We start from the raw sequence: 17,602 nt of genomic DNA, 5'->3' as shown, positions 1-17,602 counted from the left end.
TTCCTTTGCCCTCTGACTCCTGTTAATGTAGCCTTTAGTGAAAGAGATGATGAAACCATTAGGAAGGAGAGCCTACACTCACAGTCTCTGCAGAGTTAATTTATCCACACAAATTCACAAGGATGTTCAAGGGCTTGTAGTATAATATGCAAGTGGAATAAAACTTTTCTATTGTTTCAAATGTTTATATTTATAAACTGAAAGTTATTACACTGCTGTTCAAAAAGTGTCAATAAGATTTTCTTTTGAAATAAATTAATTTTATTTATCAAGGATGCAATAAATTGATCAAAAGTGACAGTAAAGATGTTAAAAAGTTTTCAATGTAAAAAAAAAGCTGTTCTTTTGAACTTTCCATTTATCAGAGAATCATGATTGAAGTCATTTCTTTCATTAACATAAAAAATCTTATCAACCCAAACTTTTAAACACTAGTGTATATGACAGCCAATCGAATTAGATCACCAAATATAGTTTAGGGGTAAACGTTTCTGACCACAACCATGTTAGTTCTAAGTAAGGCTCAAGCTTGCTACTGATATCATTACATCTAGTCTTGCTTTGGGGCTAAGGCTATGACCCCGCAGCAGCAAGAGAAGGTCACACCAGGCCCCATAAATCTATGTATGTGTCCATGGGTGGTGCATTTATTAGCTCTAAGTTATAGTCTACCTCACCCCAAAATGAGCCTCTGTGTCAAAGACTGTGTTGACCAACGTTTCCAATTACGTTTTCAAATGAATTTTGACAAACTTAATCACTGAATTCTATCTTCTAAGAGTACTTTGAGTGTCAGTGAAATTGGTTACAAACAAAAATATGTTACATTGTGAATTAAAGTACTTGATTTGTTGTGAACCAATATGTTTATCCATGCTTGCTGGTTTACAAATCCAAAAACGCTGTACTGCAAATTCAGAAATGAATGTACATCATTCATAATTGCTCAGGTTTGCTCAGAGTTAGTTGCTTAAGTGCATCAAAATGGAAACCATAAATCCTCCACTGTATTTTATTGTGCTGAACTGATATAATTCACATTTAATGCACTTTATCACAAAAAGCTGAAGCTAATGTTAACCTTGTAGGACTGCCTGGGACTCTAGACTATCTGCCGACATCTAATAGGCCTGTATTCATTTATATTATGTTGCAGGAAGTTCAATGACTGAAACTCAATGTTTGGATTCTTGGATTCACTGTTTGGAGTGTCAAGCCAGAAGATCCAAAACAACAAAAATTCACCAGGTCTGAGTGGAGTAAAAAAGCTGCATCAATGCAAGTACCTATAGATGCAAGTATTGTGAACTATTACTCATTATTTTATCATAAGCATTTACTAAGTACTCATCAACCAATCACTTTTCTCAACCTCTTTTCCTTAAACACACATTTAGGCCTACATCCACAGAAGACGCTACTTTCACATCTCCTTCAAAAAAAAATTCCACCCTCAAAGACATAGAAACATGACTTGTTTGGACAAAATCTACCAGAAAAAATGAATAGGTAATTAATATTATTCCCTGCTGGAAAACAAAACAAAACAGCTAAAACCAGCCTAAGCTCGTTGGCTGGTTTTAGCAGGTCATCCAGCCTGGTCAAAGTTGGTCAGCATGCTGGATTTAGCCACTTATTTAGCTGGTCAGGCTGGGAGACCAGCTGGAACAAATAGCTAAAACCAGATAGATCAGGCTGGGAAACCAGCTAAAACCAGCTAAGACCAGCCAACCATCTTAGGCTGGTTTAAGCTATTTTTTAACACTGTTCTTGATAATTACCAAGTTAGCAATCAATATAAAAACACACTGGATTCTCAAAATCTGAAGCCTGGGGTGATGCAATAAGCTTACAATCACATAGTCCCAAAAGCAAGTTTTTAAAAATATACAAGGTTGACAAATAAAAGATCATCCAAGAAGACAAACCTATACTCAAGAAGATTAAGAAAATGAGAACCTCAGTTGATGTCCTACCTGGAGCAGCTTGTATCTCCACTAGGCCTCCAACCATGATAAGTGCCTCAAGAATTTTTACATGATGTTCTGGGTTTACATCCGCACTGGAGAGAGAGAGACATTTTAAGATTAAGTATATAGTCACGCCATGGTGAAAAGTGCCGTTGAACCTAAACAAATGCTCTAATAACTGCAAGTCATGAAACATGGAAAGTTCAGACAAAAAAAAAGGTGAAACTTACATTCTCACACACACACACACACACACACACACACACACACACACACACACACACACACACACACACACACACACACACACACACACACACACACAAAAGGAATCAAGTTGGTCATAAAAATAAGTCATGCCTTGGGTTGCAGAGGCTGATCCACAGATGAACTGACTGCTTGTTTATGCTTGTTGATTTTTTGAGGCGAATGTTCATTTTGTTTATGCATTCAGCTGTAATTCAGGTCCTGTGATGCCTCAATGACCTCAGGTAGTGTGTGTAGCTGATGTCCAACCAGGAATGACGGTTTGAGGCATAATGCATTCTCTCTCCCTCCTTTCCCTCTCTCTCCCTGAACTGCCCCAGAGCCATAAGACAATTGACAGGCTGCTAAAAGCAGGGAAAGTCCCACTGGAGTCTCTTGGCAGAGGAACAGGAAAGCAGCTCACAATCGAACAAGAGTGAGGCGACTTAATGGACTACACTGTGCTGACTGAGTTAGCAGTGACTCACTTGCACACTACTCTTTATTATGTGCACTAAAGTCCTTCATTCAGGAGGGCACTTTATAGAGGGTGTGATGTCATAATCTATTTATCTGTTTAAATTTTGTAAAAAAATCTATTCCATAGTTAATAAAGGTGCAACACCAATATGATCATGTATTAAAATCTGATACAGAGGTCTGGTAGATAATAATAGTCAGGTTACATAAATAGTGAGTTATCAACATTCACTCCTGGTACAAGTACAAGGGATTGTAACATAGTGCAACACATTTTAATAAGCATTCCCATCTGTTTTATGTTATGTGCTGTTCCTCAAGAGATTGTATTGGAGCAGCAACCATTAATGGCTGTCTTACAGTGGGCTGAGAGACAGATCAGGAATAACAGCTCCCTCATCTCTTTTCTCCACTTTAATTAAACTAGGGAAATAAAGATAGGGTATGACATATGCTCAACTGAGCTTTCTGCTTAAAGGTGGGGTACAATGCTGTTTCATGCATTCAGAGTTGTTTACAATGTTAAAGAGTTGGATTCTCAAGCTAAGCATGGACAAAGTTTAAAAAAACAATTTGGACGCATGACGGAGTATTTCTGTGCCAAAATTCGTACTTCTTACTTCATACAAGTTTCTGAGAGTTTTTTTCGATCGTGGCTCTTCATGACATAGACGAGGGTGGAACTCCTTATATGGGCATTTCTCCTGGAAAAACGCATCGACAAGCGAGAGCGAGATCACACCCATCAACGCGCATCATCCGGCGGCAGCGCTGCATGGGACTCACTCTGGAAGAATGTTTCCAAAGAAGTGTGTTTTTGGTTGTAAGAAAAAGATAACTTAGTTCGGCTTCCTAAAGAACCCAGCATTATGTAAACAGTGGATGCAGTTTGTTTTTCTGGGGCAGCAATGGAGTTTCACAAGTGTGTTTGTTACGAATGTTTTATAAACAAGGCCCAGTTCGACGCTGGATTTGCACATCGTTTGATACTGAAAGATGGAGCAGTCCCAGCTGTATAAAAGATCCTGGTCATGATTCAGAACTGCAGTCGGTCAGTGAAACGGCATCAAATGTCTGTTTTGTTGGCATTCGTTGCTCAAGTGCTCGTTACTCTTTAGCTCCGCCCACAGCGCGCCTCCAGGAGCTATGATTTTTCCGGAGAGAATTGTAAAGCTGTATCTTTCTTTTATAAATATGATAAAGCTCAAACATATTTTCATTGTGATGCAGCCAGTCTAGAAAGGTAATGACTTTTACTCAGACACAAGTTACAGTTATTTATTTTGTTATATAATTTGCCATAATTTTACACCCATAAAAAATGGCTTTTTTTTTACAGCCCCTTATTCTGCATATACACTGAAAAATATTTACTATGAAACAATTTTCACTCACAAATAATTATAAAAAAAAACGTCAAGTATCAAATTGAATGAAACATAAAAGTTTTAAGTAGAAAGACTGAAATAGTATTTTCTTATAAAATGTACATCAAGAATCTTTTTATTTACAACTTCGAAAAAAACTTACAGTGCACACAACAGTTTTTTCCAGCAAGGATGCATTAAATTGATTAAAAAACTTATATATATATATATATATATATATATATATATATATTTATATTTCATATAAATTCTGTTCTTTTGAATGCTCTATTCATCTTAGAATTCTTAAAAAATGTTTCACGGTTCCACAAAAATATGAGCTGCACAACCATTTTCAACATTGATAATAATACCTCATGTAACACTGAAAACTGGATTTATGGCTGCTGAAAATTCAGTTTTGCTATCAATGTAATAAATTAAATTTTTAAAATATATTAAAATAGAAAATAGTTGTTTTAATTTGTAGTTTTATTTCACAATGTTACTGTTTCATTTTCATTCACTTCATTTTTGATGTAGGCTTGGTGAGTATAAGAGACTTCAAAAACATCTCTCTGACCCTAAACGTTTGAATGGAAGTGTATTTGAAAATTTGTTATGATTGTAGATTTCAGTTCACAAGAAGTTATTTACAGTACCTGAAGTGGTTGTTTTTGAAGATGGCCTCGCTGTAGGCCAGGGCCAGAAGCCTGGGGCTTGCCTGAGCTGCTCCCCCACTTTGGGCCACCTTACTTAGGTGTCGGGTCAGATGAACCAGGAGCTGGTGGTTAGCCTGAGGGACACTGGGAGAGTCAAGGATTCTTTTCAGCTGCTGTCCACACTCCTCCATGCTTTGGGTTTCTATGAGAGAGAGAGAGAGAGAGTATGTTATAAAGGGCTTTCAAATTGAGCTGATGACACCACAAAAACACACAGCTTCAAGCCCTTATTGACTATCTTGATCTATGATGGGAAATGGAAGCAGACAGAGAATAATTTACATACAAAAATAAATTTGACACTGCACTTCTACTATTACATATGGAAATATCTTTGATTTGTGATTTAAAGGAATTCTAAATAGAATACATTGATAATTTTGAATGGTTGTCATTGGAGATGCATTTAGCATTTAGAAGATGCATTTAGCAGCCAGATGATGCAGTACCGACATCTACCAGCAGGGACTAACAAGGCTAAATATCCAACCTGTGGTTCTAATAATATAGGTGTAACTCATCTGAACTCAGACAGCAGCATTGAACTTTGGGGTACATTACAATACCCATGACCTGGGACTGAAAAATCAGCTCACCAGGAGTAAAAGTGCTAGCCTAACATTGCCCTCGACTCCACTGTCTATGAGCACCCACAAGGACAATGCAGTTATTGCAACAGCTTCCAACATATTGATGAGCTCCTTTGAGATGAGGTTTCCCACAGCAAAAAGGCCAGCATCTGTGATTCTGGCTTATTTGAGCTAAAGTATACCCTGGTGACAGAGCTAAGATATGAGCATTTCATCCCTAAGTCCCTTACACACAATGGATATTTGCCTTCATCAGCCAAAGAACACAGATACAGTCCGGATATCAATGCAAGATATGTTCCAGTCTGGAAAGTACAGAACAGGGGGGGGAGGGGGGGGGTTCTTTAAGAATGAAATGCTGATACTGCTGTTTATTCACAATGTATGCCTGATAATAACTCTAGTCACCATCATTTGATGAATAACTGCTACCATAATTGATAGAAAAAAGTACACCAACATCTCTTTTAAACAAAATTTTCTATCTGCTTTTCCACATGCAATCTTAAAGGACTTCAAAAATGAAAGAATTTAATTCATAGAGACAATGTCGACAATTATGATTGTACACCAAAAAAACATACATACATACACACACACACACACACACACACACACACACACACACACACACACACACACACACACACACACACACACACACACATATAAATGTATTATAATATATGTTTAAATAAAACAAACATGCATGAATTTAATTAATTGAGACAATAATGCATGCATTGTCTGCAATTATTATTCTATACAAATACTGTATATATTATTCATATTAAATATTTAATAAATTTATTATATAATATATAATATTACAGTATATGTTTAAATAGATAAATACATAACAAAACACAAATTAAGGTTTTAAAAATAAATAAAAAAATTTATATTTATGTGACCTCATATATGCTCTTGGTAATTGTGATTGTAAGCCAAATGTAGACATTATTATATTATATTGTATTGTATCGTATCGTATCGTATCGTATTGTATTGTATTATATTATATTATATTATATTATATTATATTATATTATATTATATTATATTATATTATATTATTCTTTTATTTGTTTTTGTGTAGGTGGTTGAAAATAAATAAAATGTCATGCTACAAATCACAGTATTAACATAAATTTGTTTTATAGTAAGTTTTCTTCATCCTTTGAGAAAATGTTTAACATGTACACATTATTTCCCTTTCATATTTGTTCATTTGAAATAAATTAAGTTTGTTTCTAAATAATATTCATAATTCAGTGTCAATGATGTCAGCTTGCAGACAGGCCAGTCCTGCAAAACACTCAGTAAATCTTACCTGTCAAAACTTTCAATGTAAGTAAAGATTACTGCCTAAAAGCTGCTCTCATATCCCCCAACAAACACACAGACTCAATCCCATGCGAACCGCACTTCCTGCATGAATTATGAGTATGAAATAAGCCATTAAGGTGTTGGCTGGTTAAGGCGCTTCTCCCATAGTGCTTATAGAAGATAAATGCTAAGAGGTCAAAGGTTATGAGCAGTGGGTGGCAGGGTGTCAAATGATGAATGCCTGGCAATCTGCCGATCAGAAAATGGGTCAGTACTTTGACCTTGGCCTGAGACTCACTGACCATTGATCTAAGAGGGTTTCTATCTATACAAGTTCTATGCATACACTCAATAATACATGCACAGACACAAACAGACACCCATGCCCCCAGACTTAATGCACTTTTCTTCTACTTAACAGAACTGTTATGTGTTAGGATGCAAAAATGATTTGTCAAGTTGATTTGTGTTAAGATTAAAGCTTGAAATGAATTAAGTTTTTCTAACCTGCATCATTATACTCCACATGCATCATAAAACTCCTGGAGTTTTGGATAACATGATATACAAAAATTCATAGATTAAATTGGTGTGTTGATTAAATTAAGGATATCAAACAAAAGCATGCTTGATTTCACAGTTAAATGGATTTAATCCAGGCAAGAAGGAGGTAGAGTTTGGCATTGTTAAGGGCACCCCGTGACAAAGGGACTTTCCAGGAAAGCTTATTTGCCATAATAGCCCATTGATTCTTTGAACGGTTTGTGCTGAATATGCCATATGGCAAATCCTATAGTGACTTTGCACTTGAAGACTGATTGGCACAATACAAAATGTATTATAACCCCAAGTACATTATAGTGAGTCATAGCCTTTTTTCGTTCACTGCATCGCAAAACTAATATTAGTTTTATTCTTTGAATTCTTTGCAATATTAATTCAAGTAACTTACACATCAGCGCCAGCAGAACCGAAGACGGGAAATTTAATTATTAGGTATAAGACAATCTAAGACAATCCCACTCTATGGGACCAATCGTGTAAATCAGTCAGGACAATGAATGAATACATCACAGATTGAAGGTATGAACAACAGACAAATAGGTTTAGTCAGAAAGAAGATCACTCCTTGAAATCCTAAAATTAAAGAAAGTAAGTAAATAAATAAATAATAAAACTGCCAAGATTTATCTTAGTATGTATTTTTGTCATTTTCAATAAAAATACCTAAATGCCTTCAAAACAATATACATTTAGCTGAGATTTGAAAATTATATATATTACATAGAAGGTTCATGCTTAAAACATAAAAAAGTTGTCAATAAGCTATGGAAAATACATTTATTTTAAGAAATATTCTCAGAAAACAGCAGCTTTTTTTTTTGGCAGCTTAAGCAACGTTTAGATATTTTAAAGAGGAAAATAAGCATTTTGCATTGCATATCATTAAATACTATTCAACCAGTGTATTTAAGGATAAGTTGTCTCAAGGCCCCAAGAATTTTCAGGCATCAGAAACATGATGCAGTAGTACTCAGTGAGGATGCTTACATAATTCTGTTTGTCCTTACAAAGTCAGGCAACACTTACAAGCATCCAGGCATGTCTAAAAGATGGGGCAGACTCTGTGTATGCTTGCTTCATTTTCAGTGGGTGTAATGCAGAGCAAGGTCAGAGAGAGAGATGGTGCGAACCTACCCTCCGGCATAGTATCGCCCCCACTAATACACACACACACACACACGCACACACACACACACACACACACACTGCCTCTTTCTGTAACACTACTTTCGTTCTCAGCCTTTCTCAGGCCTCTTCTGCCAATTGCCAACTGACCATTTTGAGCATTAATATGTCCAAGAGAACAAACATACTCACCCATTTTAGTTGTGCATTTTAAGCTTGGAGAATTTAATCATTTAAATTCTGACATCATTTACTAGCTCGTATGTAGTTTCAAGCCTTTATGACTTGTTTGAAGAATTGTTCTGGATGATAATAATAACGAATGGAGACTGAGGTTTACAAGCTCCAAAAATGAGTAAAAAAGCTTCAAAAAGCATAACAAAAGTGATACTTTTCTCTATTTCAAAATTTACTTCCATCATAGACTTTTACAAAGTTAGATCATTAGAGATACAGTTCAGCACTGACTAATTTAGAAACAAACCCAATGGAGACTGCTCCGTTTCTCAAGAGATTATCAGTGAATCTCGACTTCCTCACTTAAAGCAATTGCGAAATTGAGAAATATACCGTAAAATGGTGGTCTTTAAATGTTTTGTGCTGGTCTCCAGCGGACAGCTTACCCTGAGCAGTGTAGACCAGCTCGCTGTACACTGCAGCTGGTATGAGCAGGCAGGGCAAGTCCTGAATGTAACTCTTAAGTGTATCAGCCAATGTGGACAATTCATATTGCTCAAAGTCCACTGCTGCTGGGTCTGAGAGAAAGAGAGAGAGAGAGTATGGTTAATTATAGGCACCCAGAGTGCTTTCTCCATTATTTACCCTTCCAAACCATGTGCCCTTGGTGAAACCCTAACAATTCACTTACAGTGGTGGTCAGATCCCCTGACCATTCCTGCCCCCTCTGGGGACAATGATCCAGTCACAAGCTTAACAAAGAGAGTAAATTTGAGTGGAAGTCTCCCAGTCAATAACTCAAAGCCTCAGATAATGGCAGCTTGGAAGACTGCAATTATACAGTAGTAATTTTAAAAGGCCCTTCATTGTGCTAAAATTATAATGGCATATTGATGTATTGGAAATGTGTAAAAGGCACAGACAGAGCTCTCACATATTTCAGATCAGAGCTTTTTCATTTATAGTTTGGGCATAATTGCAGATTTATAAATACGTTCTTACTGTACAATCCACAATGTCTGCAGGATGTTGCACAGTGAAAACATGTTTTTAGAAAGTGAATAATGTAGGAAAAATATAGAGGATCAGAAGCGTGAGTAATTTTGACACATTCATTGCACATGTTGGACATCTGGATAGTAAAGTCTGTAGCTACTGAGACTTCATCTTAAAAAATCATCAATGAATCATTTATTATTCATCTCTCTCTCTTTTCTGTACTTAAAACAGAAAATAAATGGTTAGTCTAGGTAAAGTAAGGACAGGATTTTGAACAGAAAAAGCCCTTAGTGGGAAAAAAAAAAAAAAAAAACCCCGGCTGCATATCCAGCAACCACATTATGCTTATTATTATAATTTTTTTGTTAGTTTGTTTTTCCTTAGTTTTGCTTATTTAAATGTTCTTTCTGTTCTAATTGTCATATATGTATGTTTGTACCAAGAGCTCCTAAAAAACCCACGACAAATTCCTTGTGTGAATAAAGCTCATTCTGATTCTGATCACTGATATGTTTTTTCACCTAATATAAAAATAACATTATTTAATGAAATTAAATATAGATGCATACTTAAATCTACAAAAGATATTGCTTTCCTCTTTTTTCTTTTGTTCTTTGATTAACAGACATCACAACAGCTGGGTTATTAGGTTATTTTGGGTGCTTAAAGAGCTGCCGCTGCTGAACATGATGCGGGTCTGATACGCATCATACTTTCTCACAACTCTTTACGTTTTCTGACCAGGGGTGTTGCGAGGGTCGGAAGAGATGAGGGGCTTAGCCCTTGAGAAAGACCAACCCCATTACATGTGGCTACTGATGAAATCAGTGTTTATGTACAAACTATGAACTTTTATCCCCATATTTCTCTGATTATTTTAATGCTTGTAACACAGAAATATTGAACAGTGTCATCGATTGTACTTGTCAAGGGTTTAATATTTTAGAGGAATCGTTGTCATTTAGGAATAAGATTGTGTGGGTGATTGAATCGAGATCGCGATCTGGCTATTTAAACATAAAACAAGAGCTTCAAAGCTGCCTTTAGTGGAATAAACATGTAAGGCAGGGCTGTACGTGAACTTCTGTTTGCATATAGCACTGGTGCTACAGAGGTTGAAAGGTTTGTAGCACATGCCACACAATCGTAGCACAAAAATAAAACTGGTTACCATCTCCAAAAACAACCACAAGTATTGCAGTTCATCACCTAAACAGGACATAATGTTCTAATATTATTACTATATAAAAACATTAAACAAAATAAGAAATATCACTATTGTAATTACACTGTTTCAATTTAATAATAAATGTAACAACAGAATTCATGACGTTTCAGGAAATCCCTTATATGGACAAAGGCATCCAGCTGTAAAATGCAGATAGAGACGTTTTACCTGATGAAACATAAATACAATAAACATACAATTTCAACAAAATGTGGTTTATCTGTGTTCTTCAAGCCATCTTGGGTATTTTTAAAAGAATAAAGTATTTATAATGCAATGTTAATCGACTTAGCCTTCTATCACTGTATAGAATCAAAGACCATAGAATACTTAATGGAACTTTGGTAGAATACTATGAAAGTATGATTTCTGCCTCATTCTCTGATATGAAACCTCATCAGAACACAAATGGAAGTTATTTCAAACACTTCACTGATGTTATTAAGTGAATTTGGACTAAAAACATATCACTGAATGTTTTTGTTTGACAACAGATTTGTAAACAGGCTGTCACACATTGCAAAACTGTATTGCACGCATGCTACTTACTGTATTCATTACACAGACTGATTTTTACATCTACTGTATGTCGCACTATGCAGCCCTGTAAGGTAAGAGATAATCTACTACAGCCAACACTTTCCATCTTCAAAAAGATCAGGGTTTTTTGGAAAAACATTAACAGATTAGCAATGGAGATTAACAATGGAGTTGTGCAGATGTACACCACCAGGAATGCTCTGAAACAGAAGGAGGACAGGTGTCATACGAAAACCTGAGGAGGTGCTTGAAGCCATTCACCTCTCTTCACCTCTTTATTTCTTTACTGCTTTCCAACATCCTATGCCATTTTAGCATCAGAAAAGTGACTGACCTCTATGGCTAAATTGTAATTGCATTGATCGTCCCTCTGACTAATTGTAAAATAGTTTCCCTGTGATCAGGATCAAGTGAAATCAAAAACCAATTAAGCTTTGCTGATGACCATCTTTCTCTCCAAATGTGATTAGTTTGTTGACCTGCCGTTATGCCTGCTTCTAATGCAAAGCTTTAAGATATTCTGGGTATTCCAGATGAACCAGATAAATATAAAACAAACTGCTAGAGAGGGACTGACAATGGCAGCAGGTGATATCATAGACCATAAATTACCTGATACACCCATATCACAGTAACAGAAAAATAAATAAATAAATGTTGAACATTAAAAATAAACAGTTTTATTTGTTGATAGTCTTTTTTCTTGAACGTACTTTGGTAAAGTATACAATGATAATATTGAATGTAAAATTTTGAGCAATTGAAAAAAAAATTAGGACAGAAAACTAAGAAGCAATATTTTAGATTTTCACTGTTTATAGGTCACTAATAAAATGCAGTGAAAAAAAAAACTTGGAAGGTCTTGAGACAGATTTTATTACAAGTTAAACTTTTAACGCATTCCAAAATATGCAAAATTCATGAATAAGACAGTACAAAAATTGCCAGACCACAGCGCAATGATCTGTGTATGGCATGTTTACAAAGAAAAACAATGGAAAGTGAGTGCAGTGGAAGGCAAATAAATAAATACATACATACATAAATTTCTGTGTGAATGAGTTTTTAAAATAACATAAGAGTAGGCAAAACCTTACATTTTCATCAGAGTTTTCAAAAGACTGCCTGAACCATTTGTCATCATGTTGACTGCACTTCAGAAAACGTATCAAGCCTCTAAAGAAATGGTGTTCTTCTACATTAAACTCACGTGGCTAACAAACTGTGCTGAACTAATATCAGGCTAGATTAGTGCAGGGATTTTCCATATCCCAAGTCCCCCTATCACAGAGGAACAGTCATGCGAGAAACTACCACCTATTGATCACAGTTTCTCAATGAATCCCATTTACTGGTTGTGATGTTCACCCCGAGCTTCCACATGTATTTCTTATTTTTCTAATCACCCTCCCAGTGGATGCCCATCTGCCGATCTTTAATTTCTCGCCGACCAGTGGCCCAAATCGATTGTTTCCCTTGACTTGATCCATATATTGTTGGAGTGTGTTTCTAAATGCCCAGCTTGTAAAGTGTCTAATCCACTACAAACAGATTTGTTTAGGTCATCAAGAAGCTTTTGCCCCATCCCTATCTTGACAACAGCCCTCATGTTCATCCATTTACATGCCTATCAATTTAACTCATTGTCAAATCCAGCCCTCCAATCTGTCTCGCCTAAAACTATTGATCCACCATGCCTTTGTTTATTTTGCCTAGCACCTTCTGTTGGTCACTGGGACACATAATCATCAATGATCATTTAGGCTTTACTCTCCACAGTGACCCTATAGTATCTGCTTAAAATGTGTGAAAAGACGTCACATTGCGATAGACCAAAAGGTTGTGATAATAGCCTGAAAACCTACAGATTGGTTTTAGAGGTTAGTTCTGTAAGTTAAAAGCATTGAAACGAGTCATCACCATGATCCTTTGGGTAAAGGTCACCACTGGCTCTGGCTAAAGCTGCCTCAGCTGGTCATTATCTGCTGTTAAAAATTTTCAGATGGCTTAGTCCCTGTGGAAGCACTGACCTACAAATCTCGCATAGGCTGTGCAGGAAAATAAAGGTGTGAATTATAGTGGTTCAAAAAACAAGAATTCGACTTCATACGTTTGTATTAAATTGAGTAGGAAATGTAACCTTGTTTTCCTCAAGTCTTACGTAGCGGTGTTTCATTTATCTTATTGTGTAGTCAAAAGCATACCTGTCAACATTTGGGCCCAAAATACGGGAGACAGGGCTGAGGGTGGGGGGTATTAATATAAACAATTATTATCAAACAATTATTTAAACTGTCTGTATATCAAACTGCAGGTTTTCTGTGTAAAAATAAGGATCGTTTTTGGCTTTGGACTAAAACAAAAAGCGGAAGGGCTTATTGAAAAATGCAAATTCATTCTCTCTTCATTCTTTCGCTCTTCGCCAGGAATATAGCCATTTCCCCATTAACCGCAGGAAACAAAGCAGCGCATCACCTGATTTTGCAACTTGCAGCGCTCATATTTAATCAATTAAACCATAGCCTTTTGAAGTGTAAGCTATATCTCAATTTGCATGTATATTTGTTTTTTTTTTCACCAGAGCACCACCTGAGTCTTCTCCTCCTGTCCCTTTTCTACCAGTGATCCTTTCCTTCCCGCGGTAGTCATCATTGTTATAGGTTGCCAAGTTGAGGGGACAAATGGGTTGAAATTTGTACGTGTCGATTGTGTGAGAAGGATGCATTTCATACAAGATCTGGCAACTGGGCAACCTTGGAATTTGTTGACTTGATTATTAATATAATGAGGTTTGGGCCATGTAAATTACAGGAGTTTTACCGGTGGCGAATGTAGCAAACATATAAGATATGCCCAGTGGGATTTTTTATATAAATATAAAAAATACGGGAGAAACACGGGAAGATAACTAAACGTAATGATAGTGGGATAGAATGGTAAAATACAGGAGAATCCTGGGAAAAACAGGAGGGTTGACAGGTATGGTCCCTTGGGGATGGAGTTGGGGTTAGGGTTAGGGTTACGGTTGGGCGGATGGGGAGTTTGCATCAAATGATCTACTTATTTTAAGTGAAGTTTTCATATCAAATCTAATAATGACGATTCAAGCTGAAAAATGTGAACAGGTGAGACACTGGTGTTTTTTCTGCCTAAGGGAATTAGATTCACCACAATTCCATTTGCCACATTATCTAATCTTTCACTCAGCTGCGCCATGCAGGCAACCCAACTCATTCAGTGGTAAAAGCTGTGACTGTGTTGCATAAAAAAGGAACAGTTATCAAAAGGTCATGGGCTTCTAAATTCAAATGCACCCCTAAGTACATTAATTCCATGGAGAATAGAGATGTAATTAGTGTGTGTTTACTCTGTAGATCTTAACAATTCCTTCTAGTCGGGGAAACAAATTCTTTGTTGTTGTTGTTTTTTGTTTGGCCTCATATTAGGCGGTTGTTTGGCCTGTTGTAAATAACACTGAGATGTCTGCTGACATTCATTTGAGAAAGTCACATAGAACTGTGAGCTGGACTGCTGTTTGCAAATCTGATTGAGAAATTTTGCAAAGAAATGGAACTAGCACAAGGTTCTGAAACTATTTCTAATATCATATTTAAAAATGATGTCTCTAAATATACTTCAGGCATTGTCAGTTTTATATCAAAGATAACACAAAACTCAAGTAAGTTTTAAGTTGCTAAGATTTGGTTAGGTTTGGAGAGGCAAAACTGTTTTATTACAAGGAAAAATGAATCAAACAAAACAAGAAACAAAAATTATTTCATTTTTATAACTTATTTTATAACAACCATAACTTACTGTAACAGTTGCTCATTGGCTTACCAACTCTTTTTGTAATATCTCAATGACTTCTATAAAGATACACTGAACTCACTTGGAAAAGGCACAGCATAAATAAAACTACTTTTTCTTAATAACACCAAATGTGTGGCTTCACTGCCTTACATCTAAGAGAAACAAGGTTTTCAGAGAAAGTAATCAGATTTCTCACAGTGAGAATCACGGTCGGTGTGTGTATGCATGCAGAATGTTTGACTCGGCACCGCATTGTGATTTTATGTTTGAAGCTCCCACACCATGACAGAAATGGATCTTGGATTTTTCCTATTATTTTTTTTTTTTCTCCCAACTTGACTCACTTGCATTTTCACCCACACATCAAAGTATTTCCTGCATGGCTTAGACACCATACTGTGATCTCCTCTTATGAACCAAAATCTTTCAAACTGTGATCATGAATACCAATGCATGGTATTACATACATTGATTACATTTTCTGCCAACTAATGAGATTGTAGAACTCTTTTAAAGGTTTAGTTCACCCAAAAATTATTTTGTTATCACTTACTCATCCTCATTTCCTTCCAAACCTAAATGCATTCTATGAAACACAATAGAAGATATTTGAGCCTGTCCGCCAACAAAAAAACCATATAGCTCGTTTGTGCAAGCACCTTATTATGACCTATATTTAAGTTTTACAGTTAAGAGTAAAAATAATGACAATGTCTTGTTGCGGCTGTCGTCATGAAATGACATATAACTGTCATTACCAATCAAAATGTGTGTTTATTTAAATGCAATGTGTGGACTTTTTACACCGATCTCACGGTAATTCGTACATATTTTACTAGGTGGCTAATATTCGTTCGAATGACCACACCTAACCCCACCCCTCACAGAAATCATGCAAAATCATGATTTATAGTGCATATACATTTTATGAACATTCTCTGGGATCGAACCCATGATCGCATGATTATATATCGTCATATAACGCAATGACCAACTCTACCAACTGAGCTACACAAAACTGAATTATAGTACAAATAAAAGATTAATATGAAAACGTCCTGTTGCCGATAGGGGAACAACTGTAGTATACGCTCAGATGGGTCATATTTCAGGGATTTTGACAAATGACCTATACGGGCGTATTGGACAGGTTGATTTCAAAACAACTTCAGCAGATTTTTAGGAGTTCCTTTCAACACTCTTTTAACATTTAAATTCTATGCCACGAATTTCCCACCCAAAAATCAATGCACAAAATTCAAAATAATCCAGCGTTTTTTGCCTGTGCCTACTAATAAAACACTCTCAGAAGTGATATCTCCCATTCCCTTATATTCATGACACTTTTCCAGAATTACACACGCTTGGTGCCAGTCTGGAGTGGAAAAATATGGAACAGAATGCCTGACCCTGTCCAAGACAATTTTTGGCTTCGCATGTGCACACAAAGCCACACAAACACTCTCACACCCTGTAAAAGCATTCTGTGGGTCAATCCACAAATTCATGCTCTACTAAGCCTACCTTAACCCTTAGTGTTTCTCTTTGGTCCATGTTCTGTGTTTAAAAGTCACTACCCTTGATCCCACACTTCAAATTCTCTGTTGCCTCCTCTAGCTTTAAGTCATCAGCCACTCTCTGAAGCAACAACAGAGTCCCAGAGGCTTTTGTTCATAATATTTATGGGTGCAAACAGAGAAAGGCATTCAGACATTGGGCTCACAGATGACATGCATAAGGGCATTTAAGGCCCTTCTGAATGGAGAATACTGAAACTCCAAAGGGTCAGTTAGCCTCACAGTTTATTTTAGGTGGTGGACCATTATATTTATACAAATGCATTTTTCAGACATTTTTAACTAAAGTCTCTTATGTTACATAAAAAGAATACATTTAATCAGTGCATACATTTGGGAAAAGAACTCATGACCTTGGTGTAATAGTGAGTACCATGATCTACTGTTTGGGCTACAGCAGTAGTCCAAAAAAAACCAAACAAACAACAACAAAAAAAAACATTTCCTTAAAAACAAAGCATGTAAATTATCCTTAATTTTAAGCCTATACTATACCACCTACCTTTTTTCCATCGTTTCACAGATCACTGTTTTATGCTGTAGCGTGAACCAGACAAATTAAAGATTCGATCGGGAGCCTGGTTGAAACATGAGCCGAATTCCACAAAAAGGCAGGATGTTGTAAATCAACTCCTAGCACCACAGTCTGATAACCAACCAACTCTCTCACAGAACAGCTTTCAACATTAACACCATTAGAAACAATTATTGACAATTTCAATTCGAAGAAGAGATTGTCTAATTTGGGGCAAGTAATCGAAGAGATGGACAGTCTGACCCTCACATGTAAAGCCATGAGAGTAAACAAGATCGTTGGATTGACTCCCCCCCCACCTAGCAGAACCAGACTGAAATTCCTAAGGAGACCTGTTAAC

The 17,602-nt window shown here is 36.3% G+C and overlaps 1 protein-coding gene across 1 annotated transcript in view; it reads right to left on the bottom strand.

Moving 5' to 3' along the window:
- LOC109098472 (phosphatidylinositol 3-kinase regulatory subunit gamma) overlaps positions 1-17,602 on the bottom strand; it is a 137,522-nt gene that overhangs the window by 56,782 nt on the left and 63,138 nt on the right. The window contains exons 5-7 of the mRNA XM_042758406.1: positions 9,017-9,148; positions 4,726-4,927; positions 1,977-2,062 (exon numbers count right to left, since the gene is read on the bottom strand). Coding sequence (XP_042614340.1) covers positions 1,977-2,062; positions 4,726-4,927; positions 9,017-9,148 — 420 coding nt within the window. The remainder of the gene's footprint in view (positions 1-1,976; positions 2,063-4,725; positions 4,928-9,016; positions 9,149-17,602) is intronic.

The sequence above is a fragment of the Cyprinus carpio genome, chromosome A6 (genome assembly GCF_018340385.1).
Source record: "Cyprinus carpio isolate SPL01 chromosome A6, ASM1834038v1, whole genome shotgun sequence".
NCBI lineage: Eukaryota > Metazoa > Chordata > Actinopteri > Cypriniformes > Cyprinidae > Cyprinus > Cyprinus carpio.
Note: the sequence above shows the minus strand (reverse complement) of the source record. Positions and strands in the feature narration are given on the sequence as shown.